The sequence below is a fragment of the Pantherophis guttatus genome, chromosome 4 (assembly GCF_059756535.1).
Source record: "Pantherophis guttatus breed Tessera chromosome 4, ASM5975653v1, whole genome shotgun sequence".
Taxonomy (NCBI): domain Eukaryota; kingdom Metazoa; phylum Chordata; class Lepidosauria; order Squamata; family Colubridae; genus Pantherophis; species Pantherophis guttatus.
The window spans coordinates 101,259,604-101,279,264 of record NC_142066.1 but is presented as its reverse complement, the minus strand read 5'-3'; the positions used below and the strand labels follow the sequence as shown (position 1 = coordinate 101,279,264).

Sequence of the window (19,661 nt, the reverse complement as noted above, 5' to 3'; positions counted from 1 at the left end):
AGATTTTTTGGAAAACTGTTGAAAGGATCAATTGTCCAAAACAATTTAATGTACATTAAAAATAATTTTGAACTTTTCAGTAGTCCTAAAGAAAAAATTGTAACCCTTTAAAATTAAAAACCCAATCTTATATCAGTCCTTTTAGTTATTTAAAAAGTAGGCAAACTATAGCTTCTTTCTTGTAACTGAATTGTAAAGCCGTGTTTTCATTTATTTTTAGATTTGCAGTTTCTTCTGGGCCTTACCTCTTCCGTGTGTATAATATCAGAGATCATAAAGAAGGTTGAAAAAAGCAGGGAGAAGACCCAAAAGCATGGTAGATCACAACACTTGGGATCGTTTCTCGACGTATGATGCACATTGCATTCTTTGCGTAACTAGAAACTGCTGTTTATGTACAAGGGAGAAACAATATAAAGGGCTTTTGACAAACCCTTTTCCCTGAAAGATAATGAACTTTGGTAAAATTAAAGACTGTTTAATTCTAAACTTCCAGATAGGGAGTAATAAATTATGCAACTTTGGTAATTTTTTTTCCCCTCAAAGGTAATTTTACTTTCCAGATTGATGGAACTTTGTAATATGAGAAAGACTACTTTAAAAAGAAACCTATGTCAAGAGTTTGGCACACCTTTTTTTGTTAACAGAAGTATGTCTATAGAAATATAAATTAGATGAAATAAGTTTTATGGTGAAGGTGATGGGATTTGATAATGGAAATATTTGAGGCATTCCATTTATCTAGATCAGGGGGTCAAACTTGCAGCGTTATGTGATATATCAGGACTTTTCCTCCCTTCACTCAACCAGGAATGGGCATGGCCAGCGCATGGTGCATCCAGCCCTTGGGTCGCAAGTTTGACAGCCCTGATCTAGATTGAATTACCTAGACTGAATTACAAGAGTGTCATTTTTCAGCTCCTGTATTTATTTCCATTATTCTGCATTGTGTACCATGGGTTTTTTGTATCCTGATCCTTTTTTGCACAGGATGTAACTGTCAGATCACTGTCTTTTCTTTCTTTTTGTGATTGAAAAGTCTATATTGCAATTTTCAAGTAAATGTTTGCTTTTCTTAAAATATGTGATTGTATTTTATGTAGAACTGGATCACAAAATTGTTTTTTACTTCCATGGTAATCTAAATGTTTTATTTAATCAAAGTTACTAACTCATGCTTTTCAATTGTCCCTCTACTCCCTGTCTTTCAAATTAAAGATTTGTAGGCCAAAAATCTATCCATTCCACATTCTATTCTAACAGCATCCAATCAAATATCTTGGGAGGCCCAAATGTAGGACACAAACACCATAGCGTACTCACATCAATGTTATCTGGTAGGTTGTACTCAAAGATATACTTCTTTTCATCACAGAGATAAATTTATTATCTGACTTTACAGAGACACAGTACAGGACTATTAATATAAACTTGAAGGGGAAATGCAAGAGGGTTACATAAATAGCAGCTTAGCCCCCAAAGAGAGAAGGTGAACAAGCAATTTAGAATTACCTTACTTTAATTTTCTATGTATAAAAAGAGAAATTCAGTCCATGGCACAAGTTTGTTATTTTATCTGGCAAGCAGAGTTCCACTACTGCTTGTGGAGTTTGTTTCCTGATTAACCTTGAATGGCTGATAGAAACCACTATTACTGTACATTTTTCTTTAATTCAGCAGAAGAATTTTAAACCATGTCTTTCTTGCACGTCAGTCTTTTGATACTCAGATTTCTGATCTTTTTTAAAAAGCCTTTAAAAAGCAGACTTCTATATTTTATTTATTTATTTTTTAATCTATGAAATTCAGAAAACAAGTATCATTTGGATTTCTGAAAAGAGCTTTACTGCTAGTAGGGTAATGTAACAGAGTCTTGAGAGCCTGTTAAAATAATTCTTCAGATCAATTTATACCTAATGTGATTATGACAGTTTCAATCTCTTCCTCAATTTTCCGTACATTCCTGGGCTAAGGTGTCTCTTTTGCAATGGTTCTGCTTTTTTCTCTATTTCTTCATTAATATATCCCATTGCAGCCTTACAATTCAGTAAGATTTGCAAAATATGTAGAGCAAAAAAAAATAAAAATAAAAATATCTACGGTATTTAGGGTTGCCAGGTGTCCACTATTTGAGTGGACAGTCCACTTTTTTCACATTATGTTCACTATTTTTTTTTCACAAATTAGTGGACATTTTTTTTATTCAGAAGCTTTATGATGAAATGGTACGTAAGTTTTGCGAGTCAAAATTCCATGAAGTTTTGCACCATGTTCCAACACGTTGGTTAAGTTTGTTTAAAGCGGTCGAAAAACTTCTTTTAAACTGGAGACCTCTAAAATCGTATTTTATTTCTCTTGGATCTGATGAGTGCCACAAGGTTATCTGGAACCTTATTTCGGATCAGGAAAATGAACTCGCAAAGGATGATGAACCAACAATTTCAGAATTGTATTTATATTTCACGCACTTCTTCATGTCAATAATGCAAGACACCCTACTGAAGCTGGAAACAAGAAAATTCTTGCATATGATCTTCACATTATCATGTGTAAGCTGCGTGATTCTTTGCAAAAAAAATACAATGAGCAATTTTTTGGAATGAAAGTTTTATTTGCCTTACGTAAAAAACATTTGCCTGAGAATGCCGTGCAAAAGTTCAAGAAAGAAGCCATCAACGTGTATCAAAGAGTCATTGCGTACCTAGAAAAGTGGTATAATTTCACCGATTCAGTATATGAGACGCTAAGTTGTTTCAATCTAATTGATCGCAATAATCCTCCAACTTTAGAAGAAATGACGAATATCTGATTATCACCATGGCGAGAAGAACTTCCACCCAACACTTTCTTCGATGAAATTTCTGCCTTAGAAGAAGTTTATGTTCATCTGCAGGGCGATTCATCCCTTGATAAGTGGACATACTTTTTCAAGAAAGAGCCAGCTCCGAGTTTACTGAATACTGTTCCAGTATTGTGCATCAATTCCGGTATCAAATGCAAACGTTGAACGAATTTTCAGCGTCATGGGAAATTTGTGGACTGACGAACGTAACCAACTGCTTGTACCATCAGTTCAAAGTGAATTTTGTATATTTTTTAATATTTCTCAACATTGTATTGAAATTAAAGAATTATTCCTTAAACACAAAGAATTGATCAAAGCTGCGCAGTCAAATAAAAAATACACGACAGCAAAGTAAAATGTAATTTAATATTTTACATATTATTATAATATATTTGATGTTTTGAATTTTAAGTAAAGTTTTGAAGTGATTATTTTAATAAGTGTTAAAATGTTTGTAAGAAAATATATAATTTAATTGTAATTTTTTTTTATTTTTTTACTACTTAACACCCCCCCCCCCCGCTTGTCCGCTATTTTTTGGAAGCAGACCTGGCAACCCTAACGGTATTACAACATAAATAAGGTAAATAATTTCCTTAAATGTATAAACACATACAACAAAACAATGAAAAAGATGGCAAAGGTAGGCATCTTTGAAATATATTTCAAAAAACATTTCCAAAGTAAGATTCGTTTTTTAAATATCTTCTGAAAATTTATCCATTATTAGAAACAATTCAGCAATTTTTCATGTTCCTTAATTACCAAAGGAATAAACCCATTGTAATAACATTACTTATTTAATTCTTTTGAGAAATAACTTCTCAAACCGAAAGATAGATAAATATCAACAACCAATCTGGAATACTGAGCTTTCAGTTCTCTATTGCCAATGTTGCAAATCTGTTAGTACTACAGAAAGATAGAGTGTCCATCATGGTTCTTTCTTGTGTCTCTGGCAATTTATTAACAATTTTCTTATTCTTTTTCCTTTGGGATTTTGATTTCTTCTGAAAGAAACCTGATGGTGTTGAATCTTTGATTATCTGTACCATGCTGCAGTAAAGTTTGTAAATCTTTGGGTATGTACTGAGGAGGTTCTCTGGTGTGGAACTGGATTTAAGCTGATGATACAACCTATGGACAAGGGTCCCATTATAAAGCCTGTCAAAGTTGAAAAAGAAAAGTGGTTTTGTATAGGAGAACTTGAAGCTATGTGTTAAAAACCACACCAAATCAACCAACCAACCAACCAACCAATCAATCAATCAAAGGAACGCCTTTTCAGATTTGTCTTAGAAGTAAACTCCCTTGCATTAAGCTGAACTAAAGCTTTGTTTTATGTAATAATATGGAAGTGGCTTGCTACCGTTTTTTTCTGAGATGTTTCACACTTTCCAAATCGATCTTCCAGTTCTGGAATTTCCTATTGGTGTTCCATTCCAGAATTAGCTAGGTTTGCTGGTTTTAACTTTCCAAGGTTTTCGAACTTGCTGTGCCCTAACTGGGTTTTATATAAACACTATAATTAAAACCTTGTTTGGGAAATCTTGTTTGGGAAAATGCTACAGTGCATTCACAAAGTATTTAGTACCAAGAGCCTATGGTACAGTGGACTAAAGCACTGTAATTAACATCTGCTGCTTGCAATTACTGCAAGTTCGAATCTCACCAGGCTCAAGGTTGACTCAGCCTTCCATCCTTTCAAAGGTAGGTAAAATGAGGACCCAGATTGTGGGGGCAATAAACTGACTTTGTATAAATATACAAAAGTATGAAGGCTATTGCTTAACGCATTGTAAGCCTCCCTGAGTCTCCGGAGAAGGGCGGCATATAAATTAAAGCAAAACAAAAAACCTCCACTTTTTTCAACTTTGTTATGCTGCAGCCTGATTCTACAGTTGTTGAAATTCATTTTTTTTCTCATTAATCTACACTCAGTATCCCATAATGACAAAATGAAAACAGAATTTTAGATATGTATCTCAAATCAATGAGTATTGAACATCCCTATTCAGTAGCATCAATCATTGGGAGATGGGTAATAGAGTGACCTGTTTTTAGGTCAGGTTTCAAAAAAAGAACTAAAGATATTGTTCTTATGAGGATTATTCTACATTTTAGAATGAGACTTATCTCCCATACTTTTTAAAATTTCTATGAGAAAATTCCATTACATCTAGGTAAGAAATAAGCACTATAAAAACCTGTCTGGAATTGAAAAATTAAACCATGGCATCAGAATGGGGTATGGCCAACTATTTGAACTGAAGCAAACCATTGTGCTTCATTTACTCTTGACATTCTGAAATTTTTAATGCAAATCTGTAAATAAGATGTGGAAGCATGCTTGTATGTTGAATCTTGAACAGTTGCTCATAATGGAATTATAAAAGATTAGAAAGAAAATAGGTTGTTTAAAAATACGTTCATTATCATGGATTTCCCAAAAGCAAACTATGAACAATCTTTGAAAAAAGAAAAAGCTAAACTGATATGCTTAACAAATGCTACTAGCGATATATACAATTCAGAAAGTGATACTGTTGGCAAGTAGTGGTTCTAGAAAATAGAAGCAAATATCTATTGCTCAGGGTTGAACTGTGGAGTCATTGGCACTCTCTGAGCTTATTTGCATTTTTGCTTGCAAACATTTCATTATCTGACATCAGGGAAACTGATGATGTTACTTAGTCAAGTAATGAAACATCTGCAAGCAAACAAACAAACAAACAAACAAGCTCAGAGAGCACCAAGGACTCCATAGTAGTTGTATATTCTATTTTTCATTCAATTATTTATACTGTTTTCTTCAAATTTGCTACTGAAAAAATTTAGCTTTATATAATAGCATTTTTGGCTTTGTGATCGTAGAAAATACTGTTGCTACTAGAAGTTGTTAATCCAACACCCCTTACCTGCCTGAAAAGTACAGAAACAGTACAATACCACAAATGTGCAATCAATTTGATGAATTACAACTATACTTTTGAAAAAAGTCTGAACCTCTGAATAACATTTTTATATGCACATCCTAATATTGTATTGAAATTAGAGGAGCATCCTTTAGAATAAACACATACAAATTTGACGTCTTGGGGATACCTACCGTGTAAGATCTGGTTCAGGGAGAGGTCTACAAAGCAGCTGGTTGAGATACAATCCTGCTTGCAGGCAGCACTGCCATTGGCAGAAAGTGTGTGCAACATCTAATTCCAAATAATCTTTTGGGGATTTCTTTTCTTTCCATTTTAAGAACTGGTCATGTACAATTTTATTGACCTCAGCATGTGGTGTTTCAGGATCTAGATATGAAAGAAAAAATTTTCCTGAACCCTGAATGATTTTATTTTCATTGAATGCATACTAAGTAAGAATGGATACCAAGTTTCTAAATTTTTAGAATATCAAAATCATAGCCCATCCTTATTTTTTTCATGAACAGCTTATTTAACATCCTATAATTACCATCTTTAAAATCCCTTCTCAAAACAGTTTTTCCCAGGGAGACTGTGAAAAGTATCCATTTGCTATACTATACTCTTCCTATACCGAAGCTGTAGTTGCCTTACTTTAAATAATTGTATTTTTCTTTCCCTCATACAGTATTGATGACTTTTTCTCTTTTCTACTACTTCTGTTAAGTAGGCAACATGCACACAGATATTAATGCACACATGGACTAAGAACCATGATACAAAAATTAAATAAATATGCATGTCATCAACTCAATTGCAGATCAGACTTTCATTTATGGGATATATCATCTCCCTTCCTTTTAATTTCACAAATTTACATCTTTTATGGTTGTATCAAATGTTTTTTTTTTTAAAGCAACTGGACTGATTTTTGAGGAAAAAGACGTTTTGTTTCCTATCCTGGAAGCTTCATCAGTTATATTCCAGGAGGAATACAATTCTAATGAGATGCATAATACAAATATCAAATTCTTCAGTATTCTTACATGAGCTTTAAATATTAGATGTTAAATTTCTATAATGATTTCCATATTTTTATTTGGAGAGTAAGTAAAAACATTTCTTTTAGTCAGGTGGCTTCTAGCCTGCAATTCCTCACCATACCACATTGTTACCAATGTCTCACATGATTAGCCCACACTATTGGATATCCTGAAATAGGATTGACTAATCTGGATCAGAAAGAAAGCTCCTTCATGCTCCGCGGTGTAATCTGAGCATGATTAAAAACAAAAACAGGAGCAGTAAAACAAAAACAGGAGCAGTAAAAATTCCACTATTACTTGGAAGAATAATTTATAATTTCTGAAACAGTAACCACTTAGGAAAAGTTGGACTGGATATTTATAACACTGAATGTTTTGCCCAACTTCTTATGAAGTATTTTAATATGAAGTTGCTTACATAATACAAAACCTGTTGACATGCATTTCATAATTTTACTTAAAATATATATGAAGTTGCTTACATAATACAAAACCTGTTGACATGCATTTCATAATTTTACTTAAAATATATCAGATACCAACAAAATTGAACCAAATGAACTATTGCCTTTGGCTGAAATAGCTGGAAAAATCCATGTGTCAACTAAACCTGATCCTCTCTATACCTACCTGAAATGTGCAACATCTTATCTAATTCTCCAAATGTTACTCCAAGAAGTAAAGCCTTGATGTGCCGTAGTGTCACTTTGGGTTCTGAAAACTGGGTCCAGTAACAGATTGCAGCCATAGGGAGCTGCAGCAAACAAGGAACTGGTTCAAGGATACAGGCTGATACTCTGAATGTCTTGAAAAAAAATAGAAGGCGCTCTGCGATGGGTGTCTACAAATAAATGATAAAGCTTTCTTGAAAAATACTGTTTCCTAAGTAATTTTAATTTTAAACTTTTTATAATTTTATTCAGTGGATCTACAAATTCAAAGTGAGATTCTTTACAGAAATATTAATACTTGTATATGATTAGTTCTTCCACTTCGCTTATTTTGGGGAGTTGAGAAAATTATTAATAATAATAAACATTCTACCTTAGTAAATTACTCTCAATCCCTTCCCCCACCCCAAATATTGCTCTTTTATGTCATTCATATCCCATAAGGAATTCTGCTGCATTCTTCAGTTATCAGCAATAATTAAAGGGGACTTCTGAATAAATTTTGCAAATTTTGATAGATATCAATCACAAATTATTTTCAAAGTCACTGTTTCGATCTTCCCATTACTTCCTTTAAAAAATGTAAATATACTTATTTCTCAGGACAATAAAAGTCACAGAATAGATTCATTGGCATTTATGGAATGCTGGACTCCCATAAAGTTTTGGTACCAAAAAAATGGCAAAAATAATGTAGTGCAAAAACTGTTAAATATTTTTATTGAAAATTTTCATTTCTGTAATCTCCCCCAAAACAATTGTCTTTGTATACCCTATCTGCTGAACCACAGAGTTCTTCTCTCCGTATTCAATTCACTCTGTACTTCTGATTAAATGTATTGAGATCTACTTTAATAAAGCTTTAGTCTTTGATGTCCCACAATATTTTTTCTTTTTTATTGCAAAATACTATCACAGATATCTCTTTATAAATTTTGTGATAGAATTTCCTTTGCAGTCAAGGATTTATAAGAAAACTATTTAGAGAAATCCAGAAAACAAAGTTTTAATGGAAAGCCTTTCTCGCGGGTTACTGAAACATTCTTGATTATATCATTTATTTAATATATCCATTAATTACAGTACATGTCTCTTTTTAGAAGTCAGTGATAGAAATTTTTGCAAGAGCATTCCAAATTTTACACTAAGATATGTTCTGCAACCATGGCAAATATTTTTTCCTAGCTTCTTCAATGTAGAAGGGATTCTGAAAAGTTGTGTAATATATATGAAAAGCATAAATGTATATTATTTTGCTAGCCATAGATAGAAAAAAAGAATTGGAGTCAAGAGAACTGCTTGCTATCTCTCAGGGCATTAAGCATCAACATCATTAAATATCAGCAGGATTGTTCATGCTTTTCAATATGTATCTTCAGTTATAGAAGTCAAATCTAACTTTAAAAAATGATTTCAAAAGTGATAGTTATCAATCTGCCCAGTATGTTTCATATGTTTTCTGTATTGGAAATGTTTAAGTACATCATTTTGAGTATTTACCTCATTTAATGTAGCCAACTGACCATCTGGAAATTTCTGTGCCAATTCTGCTACACAAACAGATGATTTCTTGAGTGATTTTTGGAGTCTATCAAATTCATAGAAGACAGGAGGAAATGAAGTTGTTTGTTTGTTCAAAGAGGGACTAAGGGAACTTGGTGAAATGTTCAACAGTAACCAATAGATAGCTTGTCTAATTGGCAGAGCTATGGAATGAGCACTATTTCTCTGCATATTCTCCACCTGAACAGGAAGGATTGTTCTTCTTAATATAAGAGCATCACTAACAAATGGTGCTAGATGTCCTTTAATTAAGTGTGTTGCAATCCACTGTGGTAATTTTAATTTCTTCATTTCCTCAGATTCATACATACCACTCTGGAAAAAATCTTTGAGGTTGACATTAGATGGTTCATATTCTCCCATGAAAGAAGAGAGAAGCTGTCGTATGTCTTCTTTTTCATGCTTTTTAAAATACTTCAATACATTTTCCATTGCTTCAGAAAGATCAGCAAAATGAGATAACCAGTTCAGCAATCCCTGAATGCGGTCATGCTTTTTTCTCTTCTGCCGGGATTTCTCTATAGGAAGCTGTATTTTACTAAAGAACACTTCCATAGTTGGCAGATTTATGTAGTCATTGCCACTCATTACTGCAAATAGAGGCAGCAGGGTTTTGTTCATATTGCTAAAATGTCTACAAAATCTTTCTAATGAGAAACACCGTGTTGGGATGTAGCATTCTTTTGAGTCTATACATTTACAAAGATTTCTCCACTGAAAATAATTTAGAGGACAATAGCCTGATTGGAGGTCAAAAATGAAAAAATCACTATCTAAAGTTAACACAGGGCAACTCAAGTGATTGGCTAGAGATACAATATCCCTGTCTGCCTCTGAAAATGACTGTACAAAAGGCACTTGTAGTTCAGTTAGAATCTGCTTGAAGACCTCTCTGACAAGCAAAGGCAATACACTTCCACCACCACCATGAGAAAGTGAATGGGCCGCCTGGATCTTTTCCTGAGCTCGTTCCTTTAAAGTTGCAAATTTTTTATCAGATGCATCATTACCTCCATCCAGCACAACATATGGCTTTATGTGGCACACAGCCAATGACTGAAAAAACTGACATGTGATATCTGTAAAAGAATCATAATCCCCACCATGCCGGATATCCAGATTTGAATCAAAATAAAGACGATGATACAAATTATTTCCATCAATTATTACATCTGTGTTTCTCAGCTGCAGATCAACAAAGAACTCACTATGTTCTCCTACATAACTCATTAGGCCATGAATGCCCATTCTTATTAGCTGGAGTGCCCCTGTAAAAGAAAAAAAATATTTCAAAGAAAAAGCACAAGGTGTGAAATTAATTGGGCAACATTGATTAATTATTTGATACTGCAGTTAAAAGTATTTGAACACCATGAGAAAGCAATTGTATTAGTGACTAAAATTCACATGCATGATGGACTTGTTGCTGTAAGGATAAAGCCAACTGAAATGTATTCATTTGGAGTAACCTACTGAGCTTCAAAAAAATCACACTTCTAATTACATCAAAATGAGCCCAACAGAGTCAGAGTCCTTTCTGTTCCCATTACCACTGCAAAACTGTTTTGGCAACCATCTTTATGCAAAATTTCATGAGGCTATTAGGAAGCTAGGGCTTCAGGCTAGAAATAAAGATGCTTCCTCAAGCATGTTTAGCAGTGTCTGGGTTTGTGGCAATCCCAGATCTTCAGGACTTCCTGATTTCCCTAGTCATTCTCCTTTAACAGACATTTGGGTTTAACAGACACTCCTTCCCTTCATTAGATGTTAAACTGAGAGTTTATTGTATGTATCAATCACCAGAAAAAAAATACTTTGATCTAAAGCTCCTGGTACAAGCAATTTCCATGGCTTTTTATTCCATAAGCAAAATATTATGACATCAGTTTTTAGAATTACTTTGGGAAGCTAGTGTTGTCTACTGCCATATGCCATAAATAGTAGTTCCCATATTCTATTGTAGTAAGGTTAAATATAAACTCTTCATATCCCTCCTCTATTTACCCCACATTACATTTTACTTCATAAATTCATTGGAACAGAAACCTGTCTGCTTAGGCTGCCAAGTAGTCATATATGTGCTTCATGTTAAACTATAATGATGGAGAAATGCAATATAGACAGTCCTCAATTTAATGACTTAGATTATCTGCAACACTGCAGATTTTTTTTTTTTACTATTTAATTTTTACTTAAAGATATATCCATCCTTGTCCTTGGGGAAAAAAAACATATAGCAATCTCAAGGGAGCATCATCCAAAAGGAGCTCTGCTGGAAAAGTGGTTGAGGCCATTTTAATTGGAAGTGAGGAAGAATGATGCCTTACATTGTGAGCCAATTTGGCCTAGAAGTTAAGGTACCAGGTGAGAAAACAAAAGATCATAACTTCAAGTCCCACCTTAGCCATGACAGCCAGCTGAGTGATCTTGGATTAATCATTCTTTCTCAGCCCAATTCACCTCACAGAGTTGTGAGCAAAATAGGAAGAGGAAAATGTGTTGGATGTTTGCCATCTTGAGTTATGTGTATAAATAACAAAGGCAGAATATAAATTAATAAAATTCAGGTGCTACATATATACTAATCACAAACTTCCCGCCTTTGTAATATAGTCAAGTCTAGTTGATTCCAACACCACTCCACCCATGTTTTTTCACAGGTAGTTTCAGAAAAAGCATTTTGTTTAAATCATGATCCAATTTCCAAATGACTGAAAACACCTTCCCTACGCAATTGCCAGCACATCAAAATTTATTGCAGATTACAATTCTTAAAATAAATGCAACCTTTGATAAATCAGTGTTGTAAGCTTTTGATTCTTCAAGGAACTGAAATATATCTTTGTCTGTATGTCTGGGCTACATGCAATGGAAATAGCCAACCAAACCCTGAATGAACGCCGTCAACCCTTAGCTTTCTGACTTGCGGGCCTCTTTTAAAACAGACGGGTGAATAGAGGTTGAAAACAAAAGTGGAAATTAAGATTAAATGTAACTCTGAAGAAGCCCTTTGTTTAACACTAGAAATTAAGTCTTTCTTCTTGGTGTCCTTCCTTTAGGAAAGCCATCGCTTTTTGTCCGGATTCTCTTGTATTTTTACAGTACAACTCCATAACGGAGTGAAGTTTTGCAAATTGTTTTATTTGGCATAAACTTGGAATTCTGTTGAATTTCCAGCTGCCTAGTAAGTTTGCAAGCAAAGAAAACCTTGCAATTCTATTCCCAGCAACATCGGAAGCGTCCCTAACCCATGTTTCTAATTATACGTTTTGACCCAGTAGACATATTGAGCGCCGGATTACCGAACACTTTAATTCTAAAGACGCTGAGAGGCGAACGTCTGATGAGAACCGTGGTGGACGGACCCACCACTAACCTCCTGGACAACGTACCTCCGCATAAACCACTCTTGAGCTCTCGGCTTTTAGAATGGAGGAAGCGGCCGCACTACCTACGTCATCGGCAGTCTGTACAGTACCGTGTTGAGAAAGATGTGTGAACTTTAATTCCCAGAATTCCTCAGCCAGGATACGGAAGCATAGCTGCTCCCACCGCAGCGCGCCCTCACCTAGCAACAAAGCCTAAACACTGAAGAAGCGGAAGAAGGCGAACTTTATTGGGAGAAGAGAACAAGGCAGGTGTTGGTTGTGAGGAATGGGAGAGGGAAGCTACGCGAAGGATATAACCCTCATGTCCCCCTCAGTACGGTATGATGGACAAAGTAAATGAATTTACTTTGAATCCCATATTTTTCTGATCTGCGTATCCAAAGTGTTTTTATTTGCTATTTAGATATGTAGTGATTCTCGAGGACCCTAAATCATCCCGAATTTTTTTGTTCAATAGTTTTCTCTTCCATGGAAAGAGAAAATTGCTGGTATGGACAATTCACTTTCATTAGGATCCTCTTGTCTACCAGTATAAATGATACTGCAGTTTTAACAGAAGCAGCATAAAAAAAGCAATGAAAATCATGGAAAGATTACAGAAGGAAATTGATATTGTTTGGGTCTCCTGTCAGGTAACAAATGATAGCATCTAGATAAGTGAGATCAGACTTTTGTTACTGCTTGAATGGGAGACCATTAGGAAACTCCACAGCTTTAGGCTAAATTGGGAAGTAGAAAAAAAAATTCTGAAAGAAGGTCCAGGCAAACTTCTTCTGTATAATTGCCAAGAAAGCTACATGGATATATCCATATAGTCACTGGTAGTTGAACAAACAAGCCATCATTGCCATCCTTGAGGGAGGAGTCCTTCTCGCAACCATTGAAGGGAGCGGTCGTAAGCCCCTCCTCAAGAAGCCTTCCCTGGATCCAGCAGAATTAAAGAACTTTCGTCCAGTCTCCAACCTACCCTTTGTGGGAAAGGTTGTAGAGAAAGTGGTGGCACTTCAGCTCCTGCGGTCATTGGATGAAACTGATTATCTGGACCCTTTTCAGTCTGGCTTCAGGCCTGGCTACACCACGGAAACTGCTTTGGTCACACTGATGGATGAACTCTGGCGAGCCCGATATGGGGGTCACTCCTCCATCTTGGTGCTACTTGACCTCTCAGTGGCTTTTGATACCATTGACCATGGTATCCTTCTGGGACGACTAAGGGAGTTGGGAGTTGGGAGTGGGAGGCACCGTGTTACGGTGGTTCTCCTCCTATTTCTCTGGTCGGTCATAGTCAGTGTTGGTAAGAGGACAGAGGTCGACCCTAGGTCCCTCATTTGCAGGGTGCCCCAGGGCTCGGTCCTCTCTCCCCTCCTATTTAAGAGCTACATGAAGCTGCTGGGTGAGATCATCCGATGATACGGGATGAGATATCAACAGTATGCTGATGATACCCAGCTGTATATCTCTACCCCGCGTCAATTCAGTGATGCAGTGGATGTGATGTGCCGGTGCCTGGAGGCTGTGAAGGTCTGGATGGGAGTCAACAGGCTCAGACTTAACCCAGACAAGACCGAGTGGCTGTGGTTATTGCCTCCTAAAGACACTGTTGATTGTCCATCCTTGGTTCTGGGGCGGGGGGGAGGGAGAGAAATTGTCCCCCTCAGAACGGGCTCGCAATTTGGATATCCTCCTAGATTCACAGCTAAGATTAGAGCAACATCTGACAGCTGCGGCCAGGGGGACCTTTGCACAAGTTCGCCTGGTGCACCAATTGTGACTCTACTTGGATCGGGAGGCTTTCCTCACAGTCACTTATGCCCTTGTCACCTCATGGTTAGATTATTGCAACACGCTCTACATGGGGCTACCCTTGAAAAGTGTTCGGAGACTAGTTGGTCCAGAATGCAGCCGCGCAAGCTATCGTGGGTGCACCTAGATACACCCACATTACACCAATTCCCCGCGAGCTGCACTGGCTCCCTATTGGTCTCCGGACACAATTCAAGATGTTGGTTATTACCTTTAAAGCCCTACATGGCTCAGGGCCAGGTTATCTTCGAGACTGCCTTCTACCACATAGCTCCCAGTGATCGGTAAGATCCCACAGAGTTGCTCTCCTCTGGGTCCCATCAGCTAAACAATGCCGGCTGGTGGGCCCGCAGGGGAGGGCCTTCTCTGTGGCTGCCCCATCTCTCTGGAACCAGTTACCTTCTGAGGTCTGGACCACTCCCACCCTATTGGCCTTCCGAAAAGCGGTGAAGACCTGGCTTTTCCGGCAGGCCTGGGGCCGTTGATCTCGCTGTTGCAATCTTGTGAGATCCGGCCATGAATGGTGTGAATGGGTTTTAATGTTTTAATTTTTAAATGTTTTTATAATGATTTTTTAAAAATGCATTGTAAGCCGCCCTGAGTCTCTGGAGAAAGGCGGCATATAAATTGAACTAATAATAATAATCATAGAGACCTTGCTTTTTTAAAATAAAAATTCTTTGAATGAGAAAGCTGTCATTCTTAGAGGAGGGCTTCTTGGGGTACCAATAAAAGAAACTGTGAAATAATAATTATTCTCTTTGATAGATTTGTGCAATAATAAGATGAAAGAGGCAATGGCAAAAGATAGGAGGGTTACCAATGATGATCCCAAATGAAGGAAATACAGATTACCAGTGATATCTGACAAATAATGCTAGGCAGATTTTCCAGAAACATTCTGCCTTAATAAATTCATCTCTATTTAGTGAGCAGATTTGAGTAAATTTATGTGTCTTAAAATAACTGCAGATAACATATTCTTTATCCCAGCATCTTAGTTTATGTGCCCGATGTTAAAATAATGTGCCACTTGATAAAATAATAATAAAACAATCCTATTGAAAAAGTAAATATTGAATTGTATGTTTTCATCTCAGTAACAGATGAGGTTGGCAATATAGCCATAGTAGGACTTCAAAATCCTACATCAGGCAATAATCAGATAAATCATCAAGAATAGCTTGGGCTACTTTTACTAGTTTTACTTTTACTTTTTACTACTTTTACTAGCAGCACTGAAATTTTAAGTACCTTAATGATATCTACATTGATTATTATTTGCTATTAGTATATCAATGCAGAATTATTGGAAGCATGTCATTTTCATTGTTAGGTTCTAAAAACAAGCAGGAAGACTGGAATATTTATCTAATTGATGTATTTGATTTATATAGCCATTCTATTGAGCATATAACTCAGATTAGTATATATAATTGAAGTACACCATAAAACAATATAAAAATAACATATAAACAATTAAGTGCTGAAAAACAATTCATCCAACAAGTGACATCATTCCAAAACTCAAGGCTTGAAAAAAATATGTAGATCTTTATGCCTTCTGAAAGTCAGGCAGGGTCTTGACTGAATCTTAGCAAGAATATTGTTTAAAGGTCAGGACCAGAAACAGAAGGCAAGCTTCCCAATTACACTAGAAGACATTGAGGGAGAAACTGGACCTTTAATTAAGTATTGCAGAATTTATATTTGGTAAAATTAATGTATTAATAACATTTTTGAAGTGGGAACATTGACTCTATTCATGAATTGGCATGCAGCTAAAGAAATTGAGATATTGTGGAAACATAATGATGCATTCCATATTCACTGCAGAGATACACTTTGCCTATATATTAGTGAACTGAATCAGTGAATTTATTTATCTTAAAGAACTGCCTATTTCATTGCAGTGACTTGGGTGGTATACAAAGATTAAAAATTATCATAAATTTATATCAAAACCCCAAAATAAAATCACATCATCAACAGAGCTCATCTAAATGCCTATTTCAAAAGCCTGACCAAGAATATCTTTCACCAAACAGAATGGAAGGGAGGGAAAGAGAAAGGAAATTCTATCCTATAGACATATGTTCATGATATGTTCCAGAGAATCTGAGAAGAATTTACAAGAAAAGTAAAGAACAAAGGAAAGCCTGTTAACAGATAACAGAATTGGAAGGGACTTTGTATGTCATCTAGTCCAACCCTCCACCCAAGGAGGAAACCCTACACCATTTCTGACAAATGGCAGTCCAGTCTCTTGAAAGCTTGCAGTGATGAAGCTCCCACAACATCTGAAGGCAAGCTGTTCCATTGGCTCATTGCTCTCACTGTCAGAAAATTTCTCCTTATTTCCAGGTTGAACCTCTCGTTCATTTTCCATCCATTATTCCTTGTTTGGCCTTCAGGTGCTTTGGAAAATAGCTTGACCAACTCCTCTCTGTGGCAGCCCCTTAAATATTGGAACACTGCTATCATGTCTTCCCTAGTCCTCCTCTTCACTAGACTAGCCATGCCTAGTTCCTGTAACCATTCATCGTATGTTTTAGCCTCCAGTCCCCTAATCATCTTGGCTGCTTTTCTCTGCATTCTTTCTAGAGTCTCAACAGCTTTCTTATAGTATGATAACCAAAACTGGATGCAGTATTCTAGGTGTGGTCTTACTAAGGCTTTATAGAATGGTATTAGTATCTCACTTTATCTTGATTGTATCCCTCTGTTAAGGCAATTTAGGATTGCATTGACTTTTTTGGCTGCCACTGCACACTGTTAGCTTATATTTAATTGCTTATTCACTAAGATTCCCATTCACAGTTACTGCTATTAAGCCTGGTTTCACCCAGTCTATATGTGTACTTTTGATTTTTCTTGCCTAAGTGTAAGACTCTACTTTTCTCTACACTGAATTTCATTTGGTTAGATAGGGCCCAATGTTCAAGTCTGTCAAGATCTTGAGCCTATCATCTAGGGTGTTGGCTATTCCTGCCAACTTAGTATTATTCGCAAATTTGGTAAGTTCCCCTTCTATTTCTTTAAGTCGTTTATGAAGATATTGAAGAGTACTGGGTATCAGCCTCTACGATGCTTGGTTGTTTTCAGCTGCCATAATAACGGGAGGGGGGAGGTATTATAGGTATTTGGGAGGGGGGAAGTGAGCTGGTGGAGATGTCTCATGAAAGGGAGGAAAATTCTCACTATCTTCGCAGCAGCTGCAGAGAGTGTTGATAGCAGTCAAGGTCAGCCGTTCTGGCATACCAGATTGATGGGACCATCTGAAGAAGCACCCCACATGACACCTTGGGGAGATGTGGATTGGGCATTCAACTTGGGTCCTTGGGGAGAGGGATTTGGGGATGCTTTCAATATGTAATTTTCATGCCTATTGCTTTCTTGCTTTCTTTTCATTGCATTCAGTTCATACTCAATAAAAGTCCCTTTTACTACAAACATGGGGTTGGGGTTTTTCTTTCTTGAGTTTTGAACAGAGGCACACCTGACATTAAGCAAGGTCTGCTTTAACAGCTATCCTGGAGAAAACTACCATGGGGGCTGAGCCAAGAATATCTGACCAAGACGGTGACCAAGAGGACATGGGAGCTGGTGCAGCAGGAAAGTCTCGGAGTAGATGTCTGAATTACGGCTTGAAGGAAAGCCAGTCAGAGCCAAGTGGTTGCTGGATGTAGGAAGGATGGAACCTCTAGAGGAAATCCCCCAATGGGTGACAGTTACCAGATGCCGGTGTGGAGATGCTGCTTGGCAGGAAGAGGACAAAGAAGACCTCCTGCTGACCCAAGCCCTGCAGCTCCTGAAAGAAGCCTTTGAAAGTCGGAGAGCCCGCGAAAGGTATGCATTGCCAGAACGTGGGGAGACTGAACACCCGGGGGGGGGAGGCTTCTGCAGGCACAGAAGAGATTCCTAGAGCTCGGTCAGAGAGAGCACAGGCTGCTGGAGCTCAAGCAGTGGCTGCAGCCCAGCCCCCCCCATGGGGGGGGGGGTTTAGGGCCCCGGAGGCATCGAATTCCAAAGATTCCTCCACTTGCAGTAAAATATGGAGGGGATCCCAAGGCTTTGGGATTCTTCCTAACCCAAGTGTGGAATCACATGGAGGAGTATGGAGAAGATTTCTCATCGGAAGCTGCCCGCATGAGGTGCATCACTATGGCCCTGGAGGGGATGGCTGCTGATTGGTTGGTGGGCCTCCATAATGAGAATTCTCCCCTGCTGAGGAATTACGACCAGTTTATGGCAGCCCTCCGAGTGCTCTTTGAGGACCCCCTGTCTGAACGGAAGGCTAGAATCAGAATGAAGTCTATAAATCAGGGGCAGAGATTGGTGGCTGAATACACCCAGGAGTTTTGCAAGCTGGTGCGCCACATGAGAGAGTGGTCCCAGGAGGCCGTGATGGAATGCTATAAGGATGGCCATAATGAGGATGTCTATAAGGATTGCTGCTCCTAAGGGGCCCCTTGAGACCTGCAATGCTGGTATGTGCTGGCTGCTGATGTGGAAATTGACCTGGCCAGAGATCGCTACCGTGGGGGCCAAGCTTGGAACAAGCCTTCCCCGTCTCCACAGAAAGAAGGCCCCAGGGTTTCCAAAGGGGGGAGGGTCAGCCTCTAAGCCTCTAAGCCTAAATCCAGTGCTTCTGATGTGGGAAGGAGGGGCACTGGGCTGCTGATTGTTTCTCCAAACTCGGCTCTAAGCCGACCCTTGCTGGAGGGAAGAGAGCAGACAAGCCTCCAGCAAAGAACTGCGAGAGAGCCCTGAAGCGGGTGGAAGTCTTTGAGTTCGCTCCCCCAGGCCTGGGGGAGTTGGGAGCTCCAACCACCGTGGGAAACAGCGAAACCGAAATCGACACTGACAATGACCCTCTGATAAGTCACATGGGGTCCCCATGACCATCCCAGTAGAACTAAGAGTGCCATCATCCAGTGCCCAGGGGAAGATGCTAGCCCTCTTAGATTCTGGATGCACTAGGTGTGTCATCAGCCAGAGGTGGTGGAAAAAATGGGACTGAGACTAAAAACAATGAAAGTGCCCATCACATTCTGCTAGTTGGATGGATCAGTAGCTGGGGGGCGGGGGGGCGGGCAGCCCACTTTGTGACCAAACTGGTTGAGATGTAGATGGGGGACCACCGAGAGACCTTGAGCTTCATCGTGGCCCCTGGTATGGAACGATCCCTCTTGCCTGGACTACCCTGGCGCCAAAAATGGAACCCATAGGTGAATTGGAGGAAGGGATGGTTACACATCCGCTCCACCCAACCGGGGAAAGAAGGGAGAAAACCTTTTTCCATGACCAAAGCTGTGAAGGAGCTGGCAGCGGTGGCGAGTGAACGCATTGCTGGGGAGGAAAAAATCCCTAAGGAATATTGGGACCTCAGGGAGGCTTTCAGCGAAAAGGCATCAGATGTGATC

General features: G+C 38.0%; 3 protein-coding genes across 16 annotated transcripts in view; 2 read left to right on the top strand and 1 right to left on the bottom strand.

Annotated features, from left to right (window-relative positions):
• Nucleotides 1-1,234, top strand: part of ATP2C1 (ATPase secretory pathway Ca2+ transporting 1) — a 139,463-nt gene extending 138,229 nt beyond the window's left edge. For all 12 annotated transcript variants that reach the window (XM_060685880.2, XM_060685886.2, XM_087894210.1 and 9 more), the window contains one exon: nt 221-1,234. In XM_060685880.2, coding sequence (XP_060541863.1) covers nt 221-354 — 134 coding nt within the window. In that variant the 3' untranslated portion in view covers nt 355-1,234. The remainder of the gene's footprint in view (nt 1-220) is intronic.
• A 2,255-nt stretch (nt 1,235-3,489) lies between these two features.
• ASTE1 (asteroid structure-specific endonuclease 1) lies at nt 3,490-12,564 on the bottom strand. Its single transcript, XM_060685887.2, has 5 exons — nt 12,436-12,564; nt 8,981-10,311; nt 7,440-7,650; nt 5,955-6,150; nt 3,490-4,009 (listed from the first exon to the last, which is right to left on the bottom strand). The coding sequence occupies exons 2-5, from the start codon at nt 10,289-10,291 to the stop codon at nt 3,721-3,723; spliced, it is 2,007 nt and encodes a 668-aa protein (XP_060541870.1). The 5' UTR covers nt 10,292-10,311; nt 12,436-12,564; the 3' UTR covers nt 3,490-3,720.
• Nucleotides 12,565-12,622: 58 nt separating this feature from the next.
• Nucleotides 12,623-19,661, top strand: part of NEK11 (NIMA related kinase 11) — a 370,526-nt gene continuing 363,487 nt past the window's right edge. For 2 of the 3 annotated variants that reach the window (XM_087894213.1, XM_087894214.1), the window contains exon 1: nt 12,623-12,764. The gene's annotated coding sequence lies outside the window, so the exon portion shown is untranslated. The remainder of the gene's footprint in view (nt 12,765-19,661) is intronic. The other variant, XM_034403974.3, reaches the window with a different exon arrangement.

Coding starts and splice junctions, on each gene's coding strand:
- ASTE1 (XM_060685887.2), bottom strand. CDS start 10,291: ATGGGCATTCATGGCCTAATGAGTTATGTAGGAGAACATAGTGAGTTC. Junction 7,651..8,980: donor AGTTGGCTACATTAAATGAG/GTAAATACTCAA, acceptor ATTTATTTGTAG/ACACCCATCGCAGAGCGCCT. Junction 4,010..5,954: donor CCTGAACCAGATCTTACACG/GTAGGTATCCCC, acceptor CAACTTTGACAG/GCTTTATAATGGGACCCTTG.